At 44.2% G+C, this 13,861-nt stretch overlaps 1 protein-coding gene across 6 annotated transcripts in view; it reads left to right on the top strand.

The window, feature by feature from the left end:
- Positions 1 to 13,861, top strand: part of LOC119969528 (extracellular sulfatase Sulf-2-like) — a 433,021-nt gene that overhangs the window by 385,419 nt on the left and 33,741 nt on the right. For all 6 annotated transcript variants that reach the window (XM_038803237.1, XM_038803240.1, XM_038803243.1 and 3 more), the window contains 3 exons: positions 1,286 to 1,382; positions 2,454 to 2,548; positions 6,578 to 6,643. In XM_038803237.1, the coding sequence (XP_038659165.1) occupies positions 1,286 to 1,382; positions 2,454 to 2,548; positions 6,578 to 6,643 (258 nt within the window). The remainder of the gene's footprint in view (positions 1 to 1,285; positions 1,383 to 2,453; positions 2,549 to 6,577; positions 6,644 to 13,861) is intronic.

Genomic DNA, 13,861 nt, shown 5'->3' with positions numbered 1-13,861 from the left:
TCTGCAAAATCAATTTTTTCATCCGTATCTGGTATCACTCATATCCCATTCAATAGCTTTGAAACCAAAAAGCTTGATCTGTATACTCCTTTATCCGCCTTGCGTTCTGTGACATTACATGGCTGCACTGGCCTTCTTCCATTCTTAACTATCTAATCATAGCCACAGAAAAAGCTGCAATCGTCTGCTCCTGCAATGTTGCCTCTGGTGTTCTTCAAGGATCTTTCCTTGGCCCGCTCCTGTTTCGCATTGTTCCTTGGCCACATTGTCTGTAAAAACTGTGTCAGTTTTCACATGTACAGTGACAACATCCAGTTCTACCTCACCGCAGCATCTCTCAACTCCTACGCTATCCCTAAATTATCAGATTGTTGGATGAATAAAAATTTCCCTCCGTTGAATGTTGGGAAGGCCAGAGCCATTGTTTTTGGTCCTCACCATAAACTCTGCTCCGGGGCTACTGGCTCCATCCCTCACCCTGGCAACTTTCTGAAGATAAACCAGATTATTTGCTACCTTAGCGTCATATTTGACCCTGAGAAGATGCAATACCATGTATCCACACTATCACTAAGGCCACCTATTTTCACCGTTGTAAAATTACTCAGCTTTGCTCCTGTCTCAACTCATCTTCTGCTGAAAACCTCATTCATGGTTTTGTTAACTCTCAAGTTGACTATTACAATGCCTGGCTGGTCTCCATAACCTTGAGGCTATCCAAAACTCTGCTGCATCTGTTTTAACTCACACCAAGCCCCATTCACCTATAGCCCCTGTGCTCACTGGCCTACATTGGCTCCCAGTTGAGCAACAACTTGCTCTTAAACCTCCCAGCCTTGTTTTGAATTAGCTCCATTGCCTTTCCCTGGAACCTCCTTCAGTTGTACAACCTTCTGAGATATCTGCATTCCTCTAATTCTGGCATCTCGGGCATGCCCCGTTTCAATTGGTCCACCATTGGTGACTGTGCCTTCAGGTGCTAAAACCCTACGCTCTGTCTTCCCTCCTTAAGTCTCGCCACCTCTTTTCTACTTTAAGACATACCTTAAAACCTACCTCTTTGAGCAAACCTTTGGCCATGTGTCCTAATGTCATCTCATGTGGCTTGATTTTGCTTTCTAACACTCTGAAGTACCTTGGGGTGCTTTATTGATCTAAGTTGTTGTCATGATGCAGTGCTACTGACTTTCACAATATTTTTAAATGTCACAACACTGCTGAATACAATGAATATGCTCAACAGCAACAAGGGACTACAAGAACAATTGTTTTGTTATTCTTTTAGATGCTACATATTGGCCAATGAGACTGTTCAGTGTGACAGAGATCTGTACAAATCACTCCAAGCATGGAAGGATCATAAATTGCATATTGATCATGAGGTTAGTTACAGAGAAACAATTAGTAGCATATTTCACACAGGAATCTATCAGACTAGTGAAAAATTTAAATAATTTCTGTGATCCCAAAATTAATTATTGATGTTAAATTATTCTTTCCATGAATTATGTATAGTTTGGAATATTTTTATGTAAAAAATATTTTTTTAATTCCTTATTCATTTGTACATTTTCATTACATTTGCTAAATGTCTACTTTGCAAATCCTGCTTTCATGGTGGGATAATTAGCTGATTTGCTGTCAAGATTAATTTCTGTGTTGAACCATAAAATGTATGTTATCATTGAATTATGTCAATTATTTTAACAACTCTATAAATTAATACACAAAATAGTTTCTGTAAAAAAAAATCCCATACTTTAAAATGCTTGTTTTCTGATCATACAGATAGCTTTAACTAGGACCAGAAAAATAGAGGAGACAAGCATAAAGTGAGTAAGCCTCAAGCAAGACAGATTAGCATTGTCTTTTTTCCCCACAGAACAGTAGATATATGGAATAAGCTCCCAGCAGTTAATGCAATGTCAATTATACATTTAAAGATAGGAGCTAGATGAATACCTGGTACAGAACTGGATAAAGGTCATAACTATTGATAAGGAAGATAAAATACTGTCTGGAACCATATTAGCCTAATCTTATTGAAGTCAGTGGAATGGTGCCTGTGGATTGAAGTCAGTTAGTGTTGAATGATGTAGGTTGCATTTATTAAACTGATGTCTTGGGGTTTTTGCTTGATTGCCTTTGGGCTTTGGGGAAGAATGTTCTAGATTATTTCCTTCTTGATAAACCCTCTAGCCATTCCGGCTCTCAATTAAATAACTTGGATAGGCTACACATCAGGGCAAGCTCAGCGTGGTCTGTCAGAAATTGTGGGTTTGATGGGTTGAATAATCTTTGTGCTGTTTCAAGTTTTCTTATTTTATTCAAGTGGTGGAACATTGTTTTAAATGTAATAGAAGTTTGCTTTTTGCAATCTGCACCACACAAAAGCTTATTTTCAGTTGTTGAATTCTATCAGCATATAATCATCCCTTTACCTCTATCCTTAGATTGAAACCCTTCAAACTAAAATAAAGAATTTACGAGAGGTCAGGGGTCACTTGAAGAAAAAAAGACCTGAAGAATGTGATTGTTCAAGGATGAGGTTCGTTTTCAAATTGCACCTTCCTTCATTGTGTCACTTGGATAGTCGCCTTTACATATATTAATTTTCATATGGATTTTCCAAATATATTCAATGTAATGAGACATTGGAAGAATGGATTGACATTATCGCTTCTTGTGATAACATGACTTTAATTCATAATTTTCTCTTCTCCCTCCCCACCACCGCAACCATTTTATAAGTTCCAGGGATGAGAAACTTCAGTTACGAGGATAGATTGGAGAGGTTAGACTGCTATCCTTGGAGAGAAGAAGATTAAGAGGAGATTTGATAAAGATGTTCAAAATCATGAGGAGGCTGGACAGAATAGATAGGGAGATATTGTTCTCACTCGTCAAAGCATCAAGAATGAGAGGGCACAGATTTAGAGTGATTTGTAAAAGAAGCAAACGTAATGTGAGAAAAAACTTTTCCACGCAGTGCACTGAAGGGGCCGTTGGACGATTGTTTCAATGGAAACAATGTGAAAGGGTACGGGGAGAAGACAGGGCAATGGCATTGAGGCATAATGCTCATTTGGAGAGCCAGCGCAGACAGAGTGGGTCAAAGAGTATCCATCAGCACCATTGATTCAAAATTTTCAACACAAATACATTTCTTTAAAAAACAAAAACTCACTGAGAAAGGTCTATCTGTAGCTTACTCAGAAAAGTAAGATTAATATTAGATTAAAGAACAGGCTTATAATATTAATAGTGAGCCTGAGGATTGGAAGTGCTTTCAAAACTGACAAAGTAACACCAAAAAGTTGATTAAAAAAGGAGAACGTAGAATTAGGTGCAACTTAATTAGGATTATAAAATTAAATTGCCAGAGCTTTTACAACCATAGAAAGAGGAGAGTAGCAAAGTAATAATTTGTCCCTTAGACTAGAGGCAGAGACAGGCGATTTTTTTTTAATGGGGGGATGAGGAAATAGCAGAGAAGCTGAACGAATATATTAGGCCGGATTCTGCATTAGCCGACGGTGAAATTGTGTTCAGCGATCAGACGGAGAATCCCTTTTGACGTCGAAACCGGGGGTGGCCCCTGTTTTCAGATGCTCCATCCCCTCCAAACAGCGTCATCAGTGACTACGCCACACCCTGTTGGGACAGCCTCAGGATGTCACCTGAAGGCCTTCACTTCCCGGATGCTCCACTCCCGATAGGCCGACTTCCCAACAGCGTGGATCACCTGTGGTCTGAGTTTTCGTCAACCTCGCGTGGTGGCTGCGGACTGTGTCCAGTGCCACCACAGTTGGGGAGGGGAGCATTCCGCTGGCCGGGGGAGGCATCAGCAGAGGTTGGGGGGGACAGGTGGGGGGGTGTCCGGGGGTGGCGAAGGCAGTTAGACAGGGACACTATCTGGCCGCCCTGGTCCGTGCGCTGCCAGCACCATGTGGTATGGCGCAACCGCTGCAGGTTGCCTCCATGCGCGGCCACGGACCCGGCAATTCTCTGGCCATTTCTGTCGGGAACGCCAGGGTTTTACGTGGTGCGGCTGCTAGCCCCCCACTGGGCGGAGCATCGGTACAGGGGCGGCGGCGACTTTTTAATCGTAAGACTAGACACATGCTCCGGACATAGCCTCAAAATTGGAGAAGCCAGCCCTTTGTGTCTGTCTTCTTCATAGTAGAAGACACAAATTTCATACCAGAAATAGAGAGCACTCAAGGGGCTAATAAGAGCAGGGATCAATATAAGCAGAGAAAAATTATTGGAGAAACTTAAGGGACTGACAGCAACAAATCCACAGGGACCTGACGTGCTTCATCTCAGGGTTATGAAAGATTTCTGCAGAGGTAGTGGATGCACTGGTAATAATTTTCCAAAATTCCCTCCTTTCTAAGGTGGTTTGGAGATTATTAAATGTAATGCCACTGTTCAGAGAAGGTGAGAGCAGGAAAACAGGGGACCACAGACTCAGTTAGCCTGACATCAATCATCAGGAAAATGCTGGAATCTATTATTCAGGAAGCCTAATTAGACACTTGGTGGCTTGTTAGCTCAGTTGACTAAATGGCTGATGTGTGGTTCAGAGTAGTCACCAACATGGGTTAGGTCCTCATTCTGGTTGAGGTAAGCTTGAAACCTGCCTCCTTGTCCTACCCCCAAGAGTAGAAAGCAATAGTAAATCACCACTGACAAAAACTGCCAAGAAAAGAGGTCAGGATGAAGCATCAGCAGATAATGAACGAAGGACCTTCCTTCAGGCAGAGCACACATGAATCAGTAACGCACTTAAAAAATCATTGAATGATTAGACATTGAATGATTAGACAAAGACAAACATGATTGTATGAATGGGAATTGTGTTTGACAAATGTATTAGAGTTTTATGACAGATTTAACAAGTAGAATAGATCAAGGAGCACCGGTAGTTAAAATATACTTGGACTTACAAAAGACATTTGATAAGGCGCCATATAATAAAGTTAATATGCAAGGTAAGGGCTCATGGAGTCGGGGGTAATATATTAGCATGGCTAAAGGATTAATCAATGGACAGTAGGAAAGATTGAGCATTTTCAAGTTGGCAGACTGTAATTAGAGGAGTACTTCTAGGCCTCAGGTATATGTAATCTATTTTAATGATTCTGACATTGCGACCAAGAGTGATGTATCTAAATTTGCTGAGAATACAAAATTAGATGGGAACATAAGCCTTGAAGAGGACACAGAGAGGCTGCACAGAGATGAAACAGGCTAAGTAAGTGAAAAACAAGGTGGCAGTTGCAGTATGATGTGGGTAAGTGTGAGGTTATTCACTTTGATCATAGGAATAAATAAACAGAATATTTTTTAAAGGTGTGAAGCTTTTAAATCTTGATGTCCTTTGAGACTTGGCTGTGATCATACAAGGAACATAAAGTTAGCATACAGATACAACAAGCAATTATGAAAGAAAATTGCACGTTGCCCTTTATTGCAAGGGGTTTGGAGGACAAGAGTAAGGACGTTTTGCTACAATTGTACAGCGTTTTTGTGAGATCATGTCTGAAATACTTGGCGGGATTCTCCTGTCCCCCAGCCGCCTGTTTCTCGGACATGTGGCATTTGCTTGCGGTGGGATTCTACCCTCCCGCCGCTTGTCAATGGGATTTCCCATTGAAACCACCGTACGCCACCCCGAAACTTGTTGGCGGAGGTGGGCTGCCAGCGAGGAAGATGAATCCCGATGACAGGAGATTTCCAACCACTGTATGCAGTTTTGGTATCCATATTTTTGGAAGGATATACATACCGTGGAAGTACAGTCAAAGGAATGAATGGGTTGTCATATGATAGGAGGCTTTTTTGGAAGTTTAGAAGAATGAGAGGTGATATAATTGAAACAGATATAATTTTGAAGGGGTTTGAGAAGGTTGAAACTGAGAGGTTGTTTTCCCTGTTTGGGGAATCCAGAACATGAAGGCACAGCCTCAAGATATTGTTGGTCGTTTTAGACTGAGATGAAGAGAAACTGTGAATCTTTAGAATTGGCAACCTCAGATAATTGGAGATATACATCCTTGACTATTTTCAAAAATCCATCACCCTCAGTCTTGATCTCTCAGGGGAATTGAGGGATAACAAAACCAGGTAGGTAGATAACTAGCCATAATCCTATTGAATGGAAAAACAGCCTCACAGGACTGAATGATCTGCTTCTGCCCTTTATTCTTATGCTCTTGTGTTAGTCTGGTGAAGGTGGTGACTATTAAAAAATACAGATATAATTGATATTTGCAGGATGTTGTTTCCATTACTAGTATTCATATGTTCAATATTTCTTTCTGGTAAAATCAATTTGTAAAAATGTGTAATCTTGGACATAGATTTGGTAACTTGTAAGGTAAATCACAATATTCAATATTTTTTTTAAAAGAGTGTACAACAGACATACTGTTGAGGTATAGGTCACAGTAACAAACAGCAAAGCTATGTGCTCTTCTGTGTGCTTTTTATGGGGTAAGAAGTCAATGATAATGGTGAAGATTGTAATTAACCATTCACATACATGTTTTTGCCATCCTCTTTGTCGTAGTTTTGCCTCTAAACATAAGGGAATGAAAGGGAAGCTCAAGCACAAAGGAGCTAATCATCCCTTCAAGTAAGTTCTTTATTAACTTGATAACTAAGAAATATATTCATGTAAAAGTCCCAAGTGTCCAGCGACATTTTGCAGAATATCTGGGATGGTATTTTCCGTTAGCTGACACTGAAATCGCGAAACACGATTGGGCAGAGAATAGGTTCCGACGCCAAAATTGCAGTGGCTGCCGATGTGACGCCAAATGACAATTCTCCGTCACCTCGACAGCAGTTCGATCGCATGTACAGAAAACACAATTTTTCATGTCGTTAGCGGGCCTGACCGGATACTTTCTGGGGCCTCCGCGATGCTCCACCTCTGATGGGCTGAGTTCCCGACGGCACGTTTCACTTGTGCTATTTAAAATCGTGAAACCGGCGTCGTGGTTGCGGAGGGAGAGAGAGGGGGAATAGAAAGTGTCCAATATCGCCGTAGATTACTGACAGTTGTGCCGCTGGCCAGGGGGTTTCTGCCAGGGTCATAGGGAGTAACAGCGGGTGACCAGAACGTAGCCTGTGGGTTCGGGGTGGACGAGCAGAGAACACCTTTGCCGCAGCCTGCAAGACAGCCATGCAACTGTACACGCCGCTGACTGCCCACTGTGAACTTACGCCATTGGTCATATGGGTGTCCCCCCAGGCCACCCCCGAGCTGCCCTCTGGCCCCAGTCGATCCATCAGCAGGATGGGCATGCTCCAGCACAATCATGCCATCTTGTTGGCTGGGATGGTGTGTGTGGGGAGTGAAGTGTATATATGCGGCTGCAGCTTATCATCTCCCGAATGTCAGTCATAGACTTGGCACCGTTTTTCATTGGAATTGTTCCACTTGCTAGCCCCTCTACAGTTGCTGATTCGTTCCAGGTGCAGCACCAGTTTTGCTGTCGTGAAAGTCCACGAATTCAGCCCCGGCATCAACACTATGGGCGGAATTCTCCACTCCCGGGAAAAATCGTGAAGGCCGTTGTGAACTCGGCCGAGTTTCACGACAGCCTCGGAGGCCGCTCCTCTCACCGTATTCACCCGCACCCGGGGGGCTGGGCGCTCCGTTATTCTCAGCCGCCGGGCCTTGACGCGCCTATGTGACGTCAGCCGCGCATGCGCAGGTTGGCCGGCTCAAACCCGCACATGCGCGGTGGCCGTCTTCCCCTCCGCTGCCCCGCAAGACGTGGCGGCTTGATCTTGCGGGGCGGCGGAGGGGAAAGAGTGCGTCACTTTGAGACGCCGGCCCGACGATCGGTGAGCACCAGGAACCTAAATGGTAAGTAGGCAGTTTAAGGCTTTGGAAAAAACAGGTTGAAAAATAATTTTCAAGTCCTCAGGGCATGTTATGACATATTTTAGGCGACATAAAAGGTAAATAAATCAATTTCTTGAAAGCTAACTAGATTGGCCACGCTAAATTGCCCCTTCTTGTCCAGGGATGTACAGGTTAGGTTACGGGGATCATAGAATCATAGACTTTACAATGCAGAAGGAGGCCATTTGGCCCATCGAGTCTGCAAAGGCCCTTGGAAAGAGCACCCTACCCAGGCCCACACCTCCACCCTATCCCCACACTTCCACCCTATCCCCATAAGCCCGCCGATCCTAAGGGCAATTTAGCATAGCCAATCCACTTAACCTGCACATCTTTGGACTGTGGGAGGAAACCGGAGTACCCGGAGGAAACCCACGCAGACACGGGGAGATCGTGCAGACTCCGCACAGACAGTGACCCAAGCCAGGAATCGAACCTGGGACCCTAGAGCTGTGAAACAACTGTGCTAACCACTGTACTACCATGCTGCCCGTGCTGGATAGGGTGATGTGGTGGGGGAGTGGGCCAAAGTAGAGTGCTCTTTCGGAGGGTCGGTGCAGACTCAATGGCCCGAATGGCCTCCTTCTGCACTGTCAGTGTTCAATTGTCCAACAAATCTATTCTATCAACCAGCTCCTCTGCAGGTTATTTAAACCTGTTTTTAGGAGGTAGGAGGAGAAAAACATGTTCTCCTGACCTCCACCTCTCCAGCAGGTCTTCTGGACTGCGAGAGAGGGAACAAGGTGTCTCCTGAGATTTCCAATTCTCCAGTTACCACAAAAGGAGCTGGCCTGGAATTGGGTGGAGTTAAGTATCTTACAGTGTGTCAAGTAAATTAGGTTTTTTCCTTCAGCTGCTGCACATATGCAGATGTAGAGCCAGTGTCAGGCTGTTTACAGTGAGAGATTCCTTTAAGTGCAGACCTGCTTTCTGGTGTTGAATTCCATTTAATTTTTGCAAACTGGTGTCTGATAACTGTTCCCTTTACAACAAAATCAGTTATTGGAAAATAAATTGCAACCTCAAAGAGGAACCCTTTTAGCTGTCAGGTTTCTGGAATGGCAAAAATTGATATTTTCGCCCCAGCGCTCAATTAATTTGGAAGGGAATCAGTCTTGGGAACCAAACCTGTATGCTCTTAACTGAATAAAATATTTTTTTAAATAATCACCACCGATTGTGGGGCCCAAACCTTGACCCTGGGATTAAGAGTCTTATTATCTACCAGTTGAGCTAGCCAGTCTGTGTAGGAACTCCCTGCACAAAGGCTAACTGGTACACTCGTTCAACTTGTTCCAATAAATTAAAATTAAAATATTGGCCGGAATATTGAGGAGCTGTTGGCGCCGTCAGGATTTTGTGATCCCGCCAGCAACGCACTCGGATAGGAGAATCCCGGTCTTATGGCCTAAAGTAGTTGCAGTGATAAACTGGCCTGGGAGAAAAATGGCATGCACACCCAATCTTGGTGGGAGAATGTATGCATGCGACGGCAGCCTCAGCGTGAGCCGAGTGCACACATCCAACTGTCCAACTGTCCCTGATGCCTTTCTGGTTAGAGCTGGCGGGGAGCATGGGGATTGTTTTGTGGACCTCGGAGATCTCTCGCTATAATGGGAAGTTCTGGTGAGCGGAGCTCCCCATTTGTAAGAAGCGGAGATGTGTGCTGTGTCTCCCCCATCCTTCCACCCTCCTTTCATGCTTTCATGGGCATGGCCCCCCCTGCGGGCCCTGAACCTTGGCAGTGCTGCTCTGGCACCCAAGGACCCTTTCACTGTGCTCCAAGCTTGGCAGTGCCAATGTGCCAGCTGGATAGTGCCAAGGTGCCACGGGAGGGCCAGGAGGCCACCCTGTACTGACACTGATCATCTAGGGGTCTCTGATGACCCAGGAGAACCCCCAGGTGCCATTCTTCCTGGGCCACATTCATGTAGACCAGCACTGATCGGCACCCGGCTGCCACCTCTCTGGGGGGGGGGGGGGGGCAGTGAAGTGAGGGAGGCCGGTAGATCATGAGTAGGTAGGCCTTAAGTAAGTTAAGACAGATTTTAGCGAACACTGTTGGGTCCCTCCCCTTGGGAGTTCCAATTCCGATACCTCCCGGGACTTGATTGTATCCCGTGAGGCAAGGAGGCTGCCGGGAACCCGGGATTCTCAGGCTGCATTGTGCTCTCGCTCAAGCGCAACATGGCCAGAGAATAGTTCCCTATGTTGTTAATTGCTAGACTTCAGTGGTAAATCAAAGGAATAATTTGCAAATATGGTTATTTTATGGAAATCACGGAGAAGCTAAGAGCAAAGTGTCATTTTCACAAGGTAGATGATGGAGTGGCGCAAATTGTCCAGCAACTTGTGGTGATTTGCAATTCTGTCTTCTGCTCTCCTTAGCCCCCTCAATTGCCCCTTAAGATTCAACCCCTTGGCAGTGCCAATTCCCCCTTAAGGCTCCAACCCTTGGCATTGGCTTGCATTCTATGGGGTGGCAAGGCAGTGAGTACCCTCCCTATAATTGCCTCCAAGGTGGCGAGAGGGGGGCTCCTTCATGGGAAGTGAGAGTCAGGGAGACTACTGCTGGGCTGAAGGGACTCAGATTGCAGGTATTTCTGGGATGGGGGTTGTTTGCCTGGTCTTTACCATCTGTCAGTATGCCAAGTTCAAAGATCTGTGAGATGAAGGCAAAGCTATTCCCTTTAATGTGATGGAAAGCTTTGAAGTGATTTTTTCACCATCAATTTCATTGCCCTTTAACTTTTTCTAGCCTGTCTGTATGCCTAGAGGCCTAAAAGCTTTGAACTGCATTGTTTACATTAAATGTCATAGACCATCGCTTTGTAGAAGCTTTGTGATTGACAAGTCAAGGCAGTTTCAAAAGGAGGATTAAGGTTGTGTATTTATATAGCCCTATAGGGGTCCATTAACTCAGAGGAGCAGCTGTTTTTCAAACTGCAGTTTTTTTAAGAGACCGTCTCTTTGTTTTCAATTTTGGCCTGCTGACTGTTTAAAGGTTTTAAGGCTGCAGATTGGAATACTTTCACTTTATTGTCAGAGAACTTTAATTTTGAGATACTGACGGTTTAAAGGTTTTAAAGGCTGCAGCTAAATGACCCCATCCCAGACCTGACCGTGGTGGTCAAGCTGCCAAGACCCTCGGGACACACGGCTCGGAGTTGCCGGTCGGTGCTCCATGTGTCCGACGGGACCAGAGCCCACCAGCCCAGCACAAGACCCCGGGGGGTGGGGGTGGGGGATGGGAGGGGGCTGGAGCATCCCAGGAGGCTGGTGAATAAATTATATTCAAATTAGGTTTAATGATCATCTTTCATGCTTCCGTTGGGTCTGGATGGGAAACTCATTGGGGCCGTCGGGAACCTCGTTGGAGCTGATGAGGCACGCGGAAGACCCGCAACAGGTTTCACAATCGGCATGGGACCCATTTTTTGCCCGCCGCTTGATTCGCTGAGCCATCGAGATTCCCGCCATTGGCCCTGGAGAATTCCGGCCATAATTCGTCATCACTCCATTCTCTGCCAGTCCGGTCTGAGGGCGCTCCAATCCCATAAATCCAACAAATCCATCTACCACTCTTCATTTCTTCTGCCTGGTTGAACTTGTTTTCACGTTGAACAACTTCTCCTCTTAACTCCAATTACTTGCTCCAAATAAAGGATAGCGCTATGTATACACACATGGATCTTGATTATAACTTCCTTTATTTGTCAGATACATTACACTCCTCCTCCTCTGACCAGGGCCAAAATTCTCTGACCGTGCGGATTCTCTGTCCCCGCTGGCAGCATACCCCTGCCGGTGGGTTTGCCGGCGGCATGGGGTGGCTTCAATGGGAAATCTGGATGTAGAGAATCCCGCCGTCAGCAAATGGCGCACTTCCGAGAAATACGCGGCCGGGGGAATCAGAGAATCCCACCCAAAATAAAGTGACTCATTTCCACCTGCCAGTGTGATTGCTTTACTGTCTGCCTCCCAGGTGTAAAATGGCTGTTGGGGTTTGGCTGCTGATTGTAGAAACCTCCTGTTTTTAAGTTCCACAGAAAGGGAAATGGGCAGCTTCTAAAACTTGATGGTCATTTTGTAACATGAATCTCACGCCAGTGCAAGTCAAGGGTTTACCCCAAAATGCCTGAAACTTCCTGTAAGAACAATCCATTTGACAACATGAAATCTAAAAAGATTATGTATAATTATATAATTATAATGATTACTATTAAGACTAATTTCTAGAGCGGCACAAATGTGCCATTAAAAATAGTTTCACAAGCCTGCCAAACCACTACTCTGGTTCCACCAGCTGTTTTCATAAATAGTCATAAATTAGCCATAAACATTTGGCTTGATGATACCGAGAAGCCTGTTGCATAAAAATATCCAAACGTTTTTCAGATTTCCAATAATTCACTTGTGAAATTATCTGGTTTGTAAATAAAACCAGAAAAATAAACACCAATTACTCCAGAACATTTCAGAGAATTTTATGCAAAATATTGAGACAAAACAAAATTGTCAACTCCAACCAGACATCTATAAGCCTTTATTGTGCCATCTGCTTTGATTAAATTACAATTGGTTTTTAAATATTTAAGCAATTGAAGGTCTAAGATGTTCAGATTATAATAGAATCATTATGCACAGAAGGAGGCCATTAGGCCCATTGAGACCATGCTGGCCTTCTACAGCAAAATCCAGTCAATCTCGTTCCCCCACTCGATCTCTGTAACCCTGCAAGTTTACTTTCCACAAATGCCTACCCATTTTCCTTTCAAAATCATTAATTGACTCTGCTTCCATCACCCTCCTAAGCGCTGGGAAACACATGGCTAAACGCACACGCTATGGGACTTTGTTCCCAATTAGTTGAATCGAGTCCTGTATAACTTTGCCTTTAAATATACATTGCCTCTCACTATCTATTCTGCCAAAATGTATCAAGTTATACCTCTCTGCATTAAATTTCACCTGGCACTTGTCTGCCCATTCTACTAGCTTGTCCTGTTGCCATCGATTAGTATCATCCTCATTGTTACATCTCCAGTTTGGCTATCATCGGCAAATTTAGAAAAAAGTGGTCCTCGCATTGATCCTTGGGGAACATGCCTATATTATCCCCCGTTTTGAAAAACAACCATCTACCGTGACTCACTAATATTTGCTTTTAAGCTTAATTTTATCCAAGTTAACACTTCATGAGTCTCAGTTTTGTTAACTAGCGTTTATATTGAACTTTGCCAAATGCTTTCTTGAAATGCGCATAGACATTATTCACTGCACTCCTTCGTCGACCTTCTCTGTTACTTTATAATTAAATTAGATTAGTAAAAAGTGACCTGCCTTTTACAAAGCTTAATTAACTGAAACTTTTCCAAATTATTATTTCCCCCTCGTTATTGTTTCTTGCCCACTATTGATCTTAAACTGACTGGCCTGCAGTTATTAGGAATGTGCTCGAAGGGGCAGCATGGTGGCGCAATGATTACCATTGCTGCCTCACAGCACCGAGGTCCCAGGTTCGATCCGGGCTCTGGGTCACTGTCCGTGTGGAGTTTGCACATTCTCCCCGTGTTTGCGTGGGTTTCTCCCCTACAACCCAAAAGATGTGCAGGGGAGGTGGATTGGCCATGCTAAATTGCCAATTAATTGGAAAAAACTAATTGGGTACTCTAAATTTATTTTTTTTAAAGAATGTCCTCGACCATTTCGTGAACAAGTGTGTCAAATTTGCAATTTTCCAAACCTCTGGCACCTCTTCCATATTGCGGGAAGATTGGAAGTTTATGGAAAATCTTTCTGCTATCTCCACTCCCACATCCTTTAGTACCTATTCTAAGCATAGCCAGCCACTCAGGTACATCCTGCTATCAACTTTCAGCCCATCTTCACTTCTACCAACTCACCTGAGGAAGGAGCAGTGCTCCGAAAGCTAGT

This window comes from Scyliorhinus canicula, chromosome 7 (assembly GCF_902713615.1).
Source record: "Scyliorhinus canicula chromosome 7, sScyCan1.1, whole genome shotgun sequence".
NCBI classification, from domain to species: Eukaryota; Metazoa; Chordata; class Chondrichthyes; order Carcharhiniformes; family Scyliorhinidae; genus Scyliorhinus; species Scyliorhinus canicula.
The sequence above is the reverse complement of the archived record's forward strand: the minus strand, read 5'-3'. Positions and strand labels throughout refer to the sequence as shown.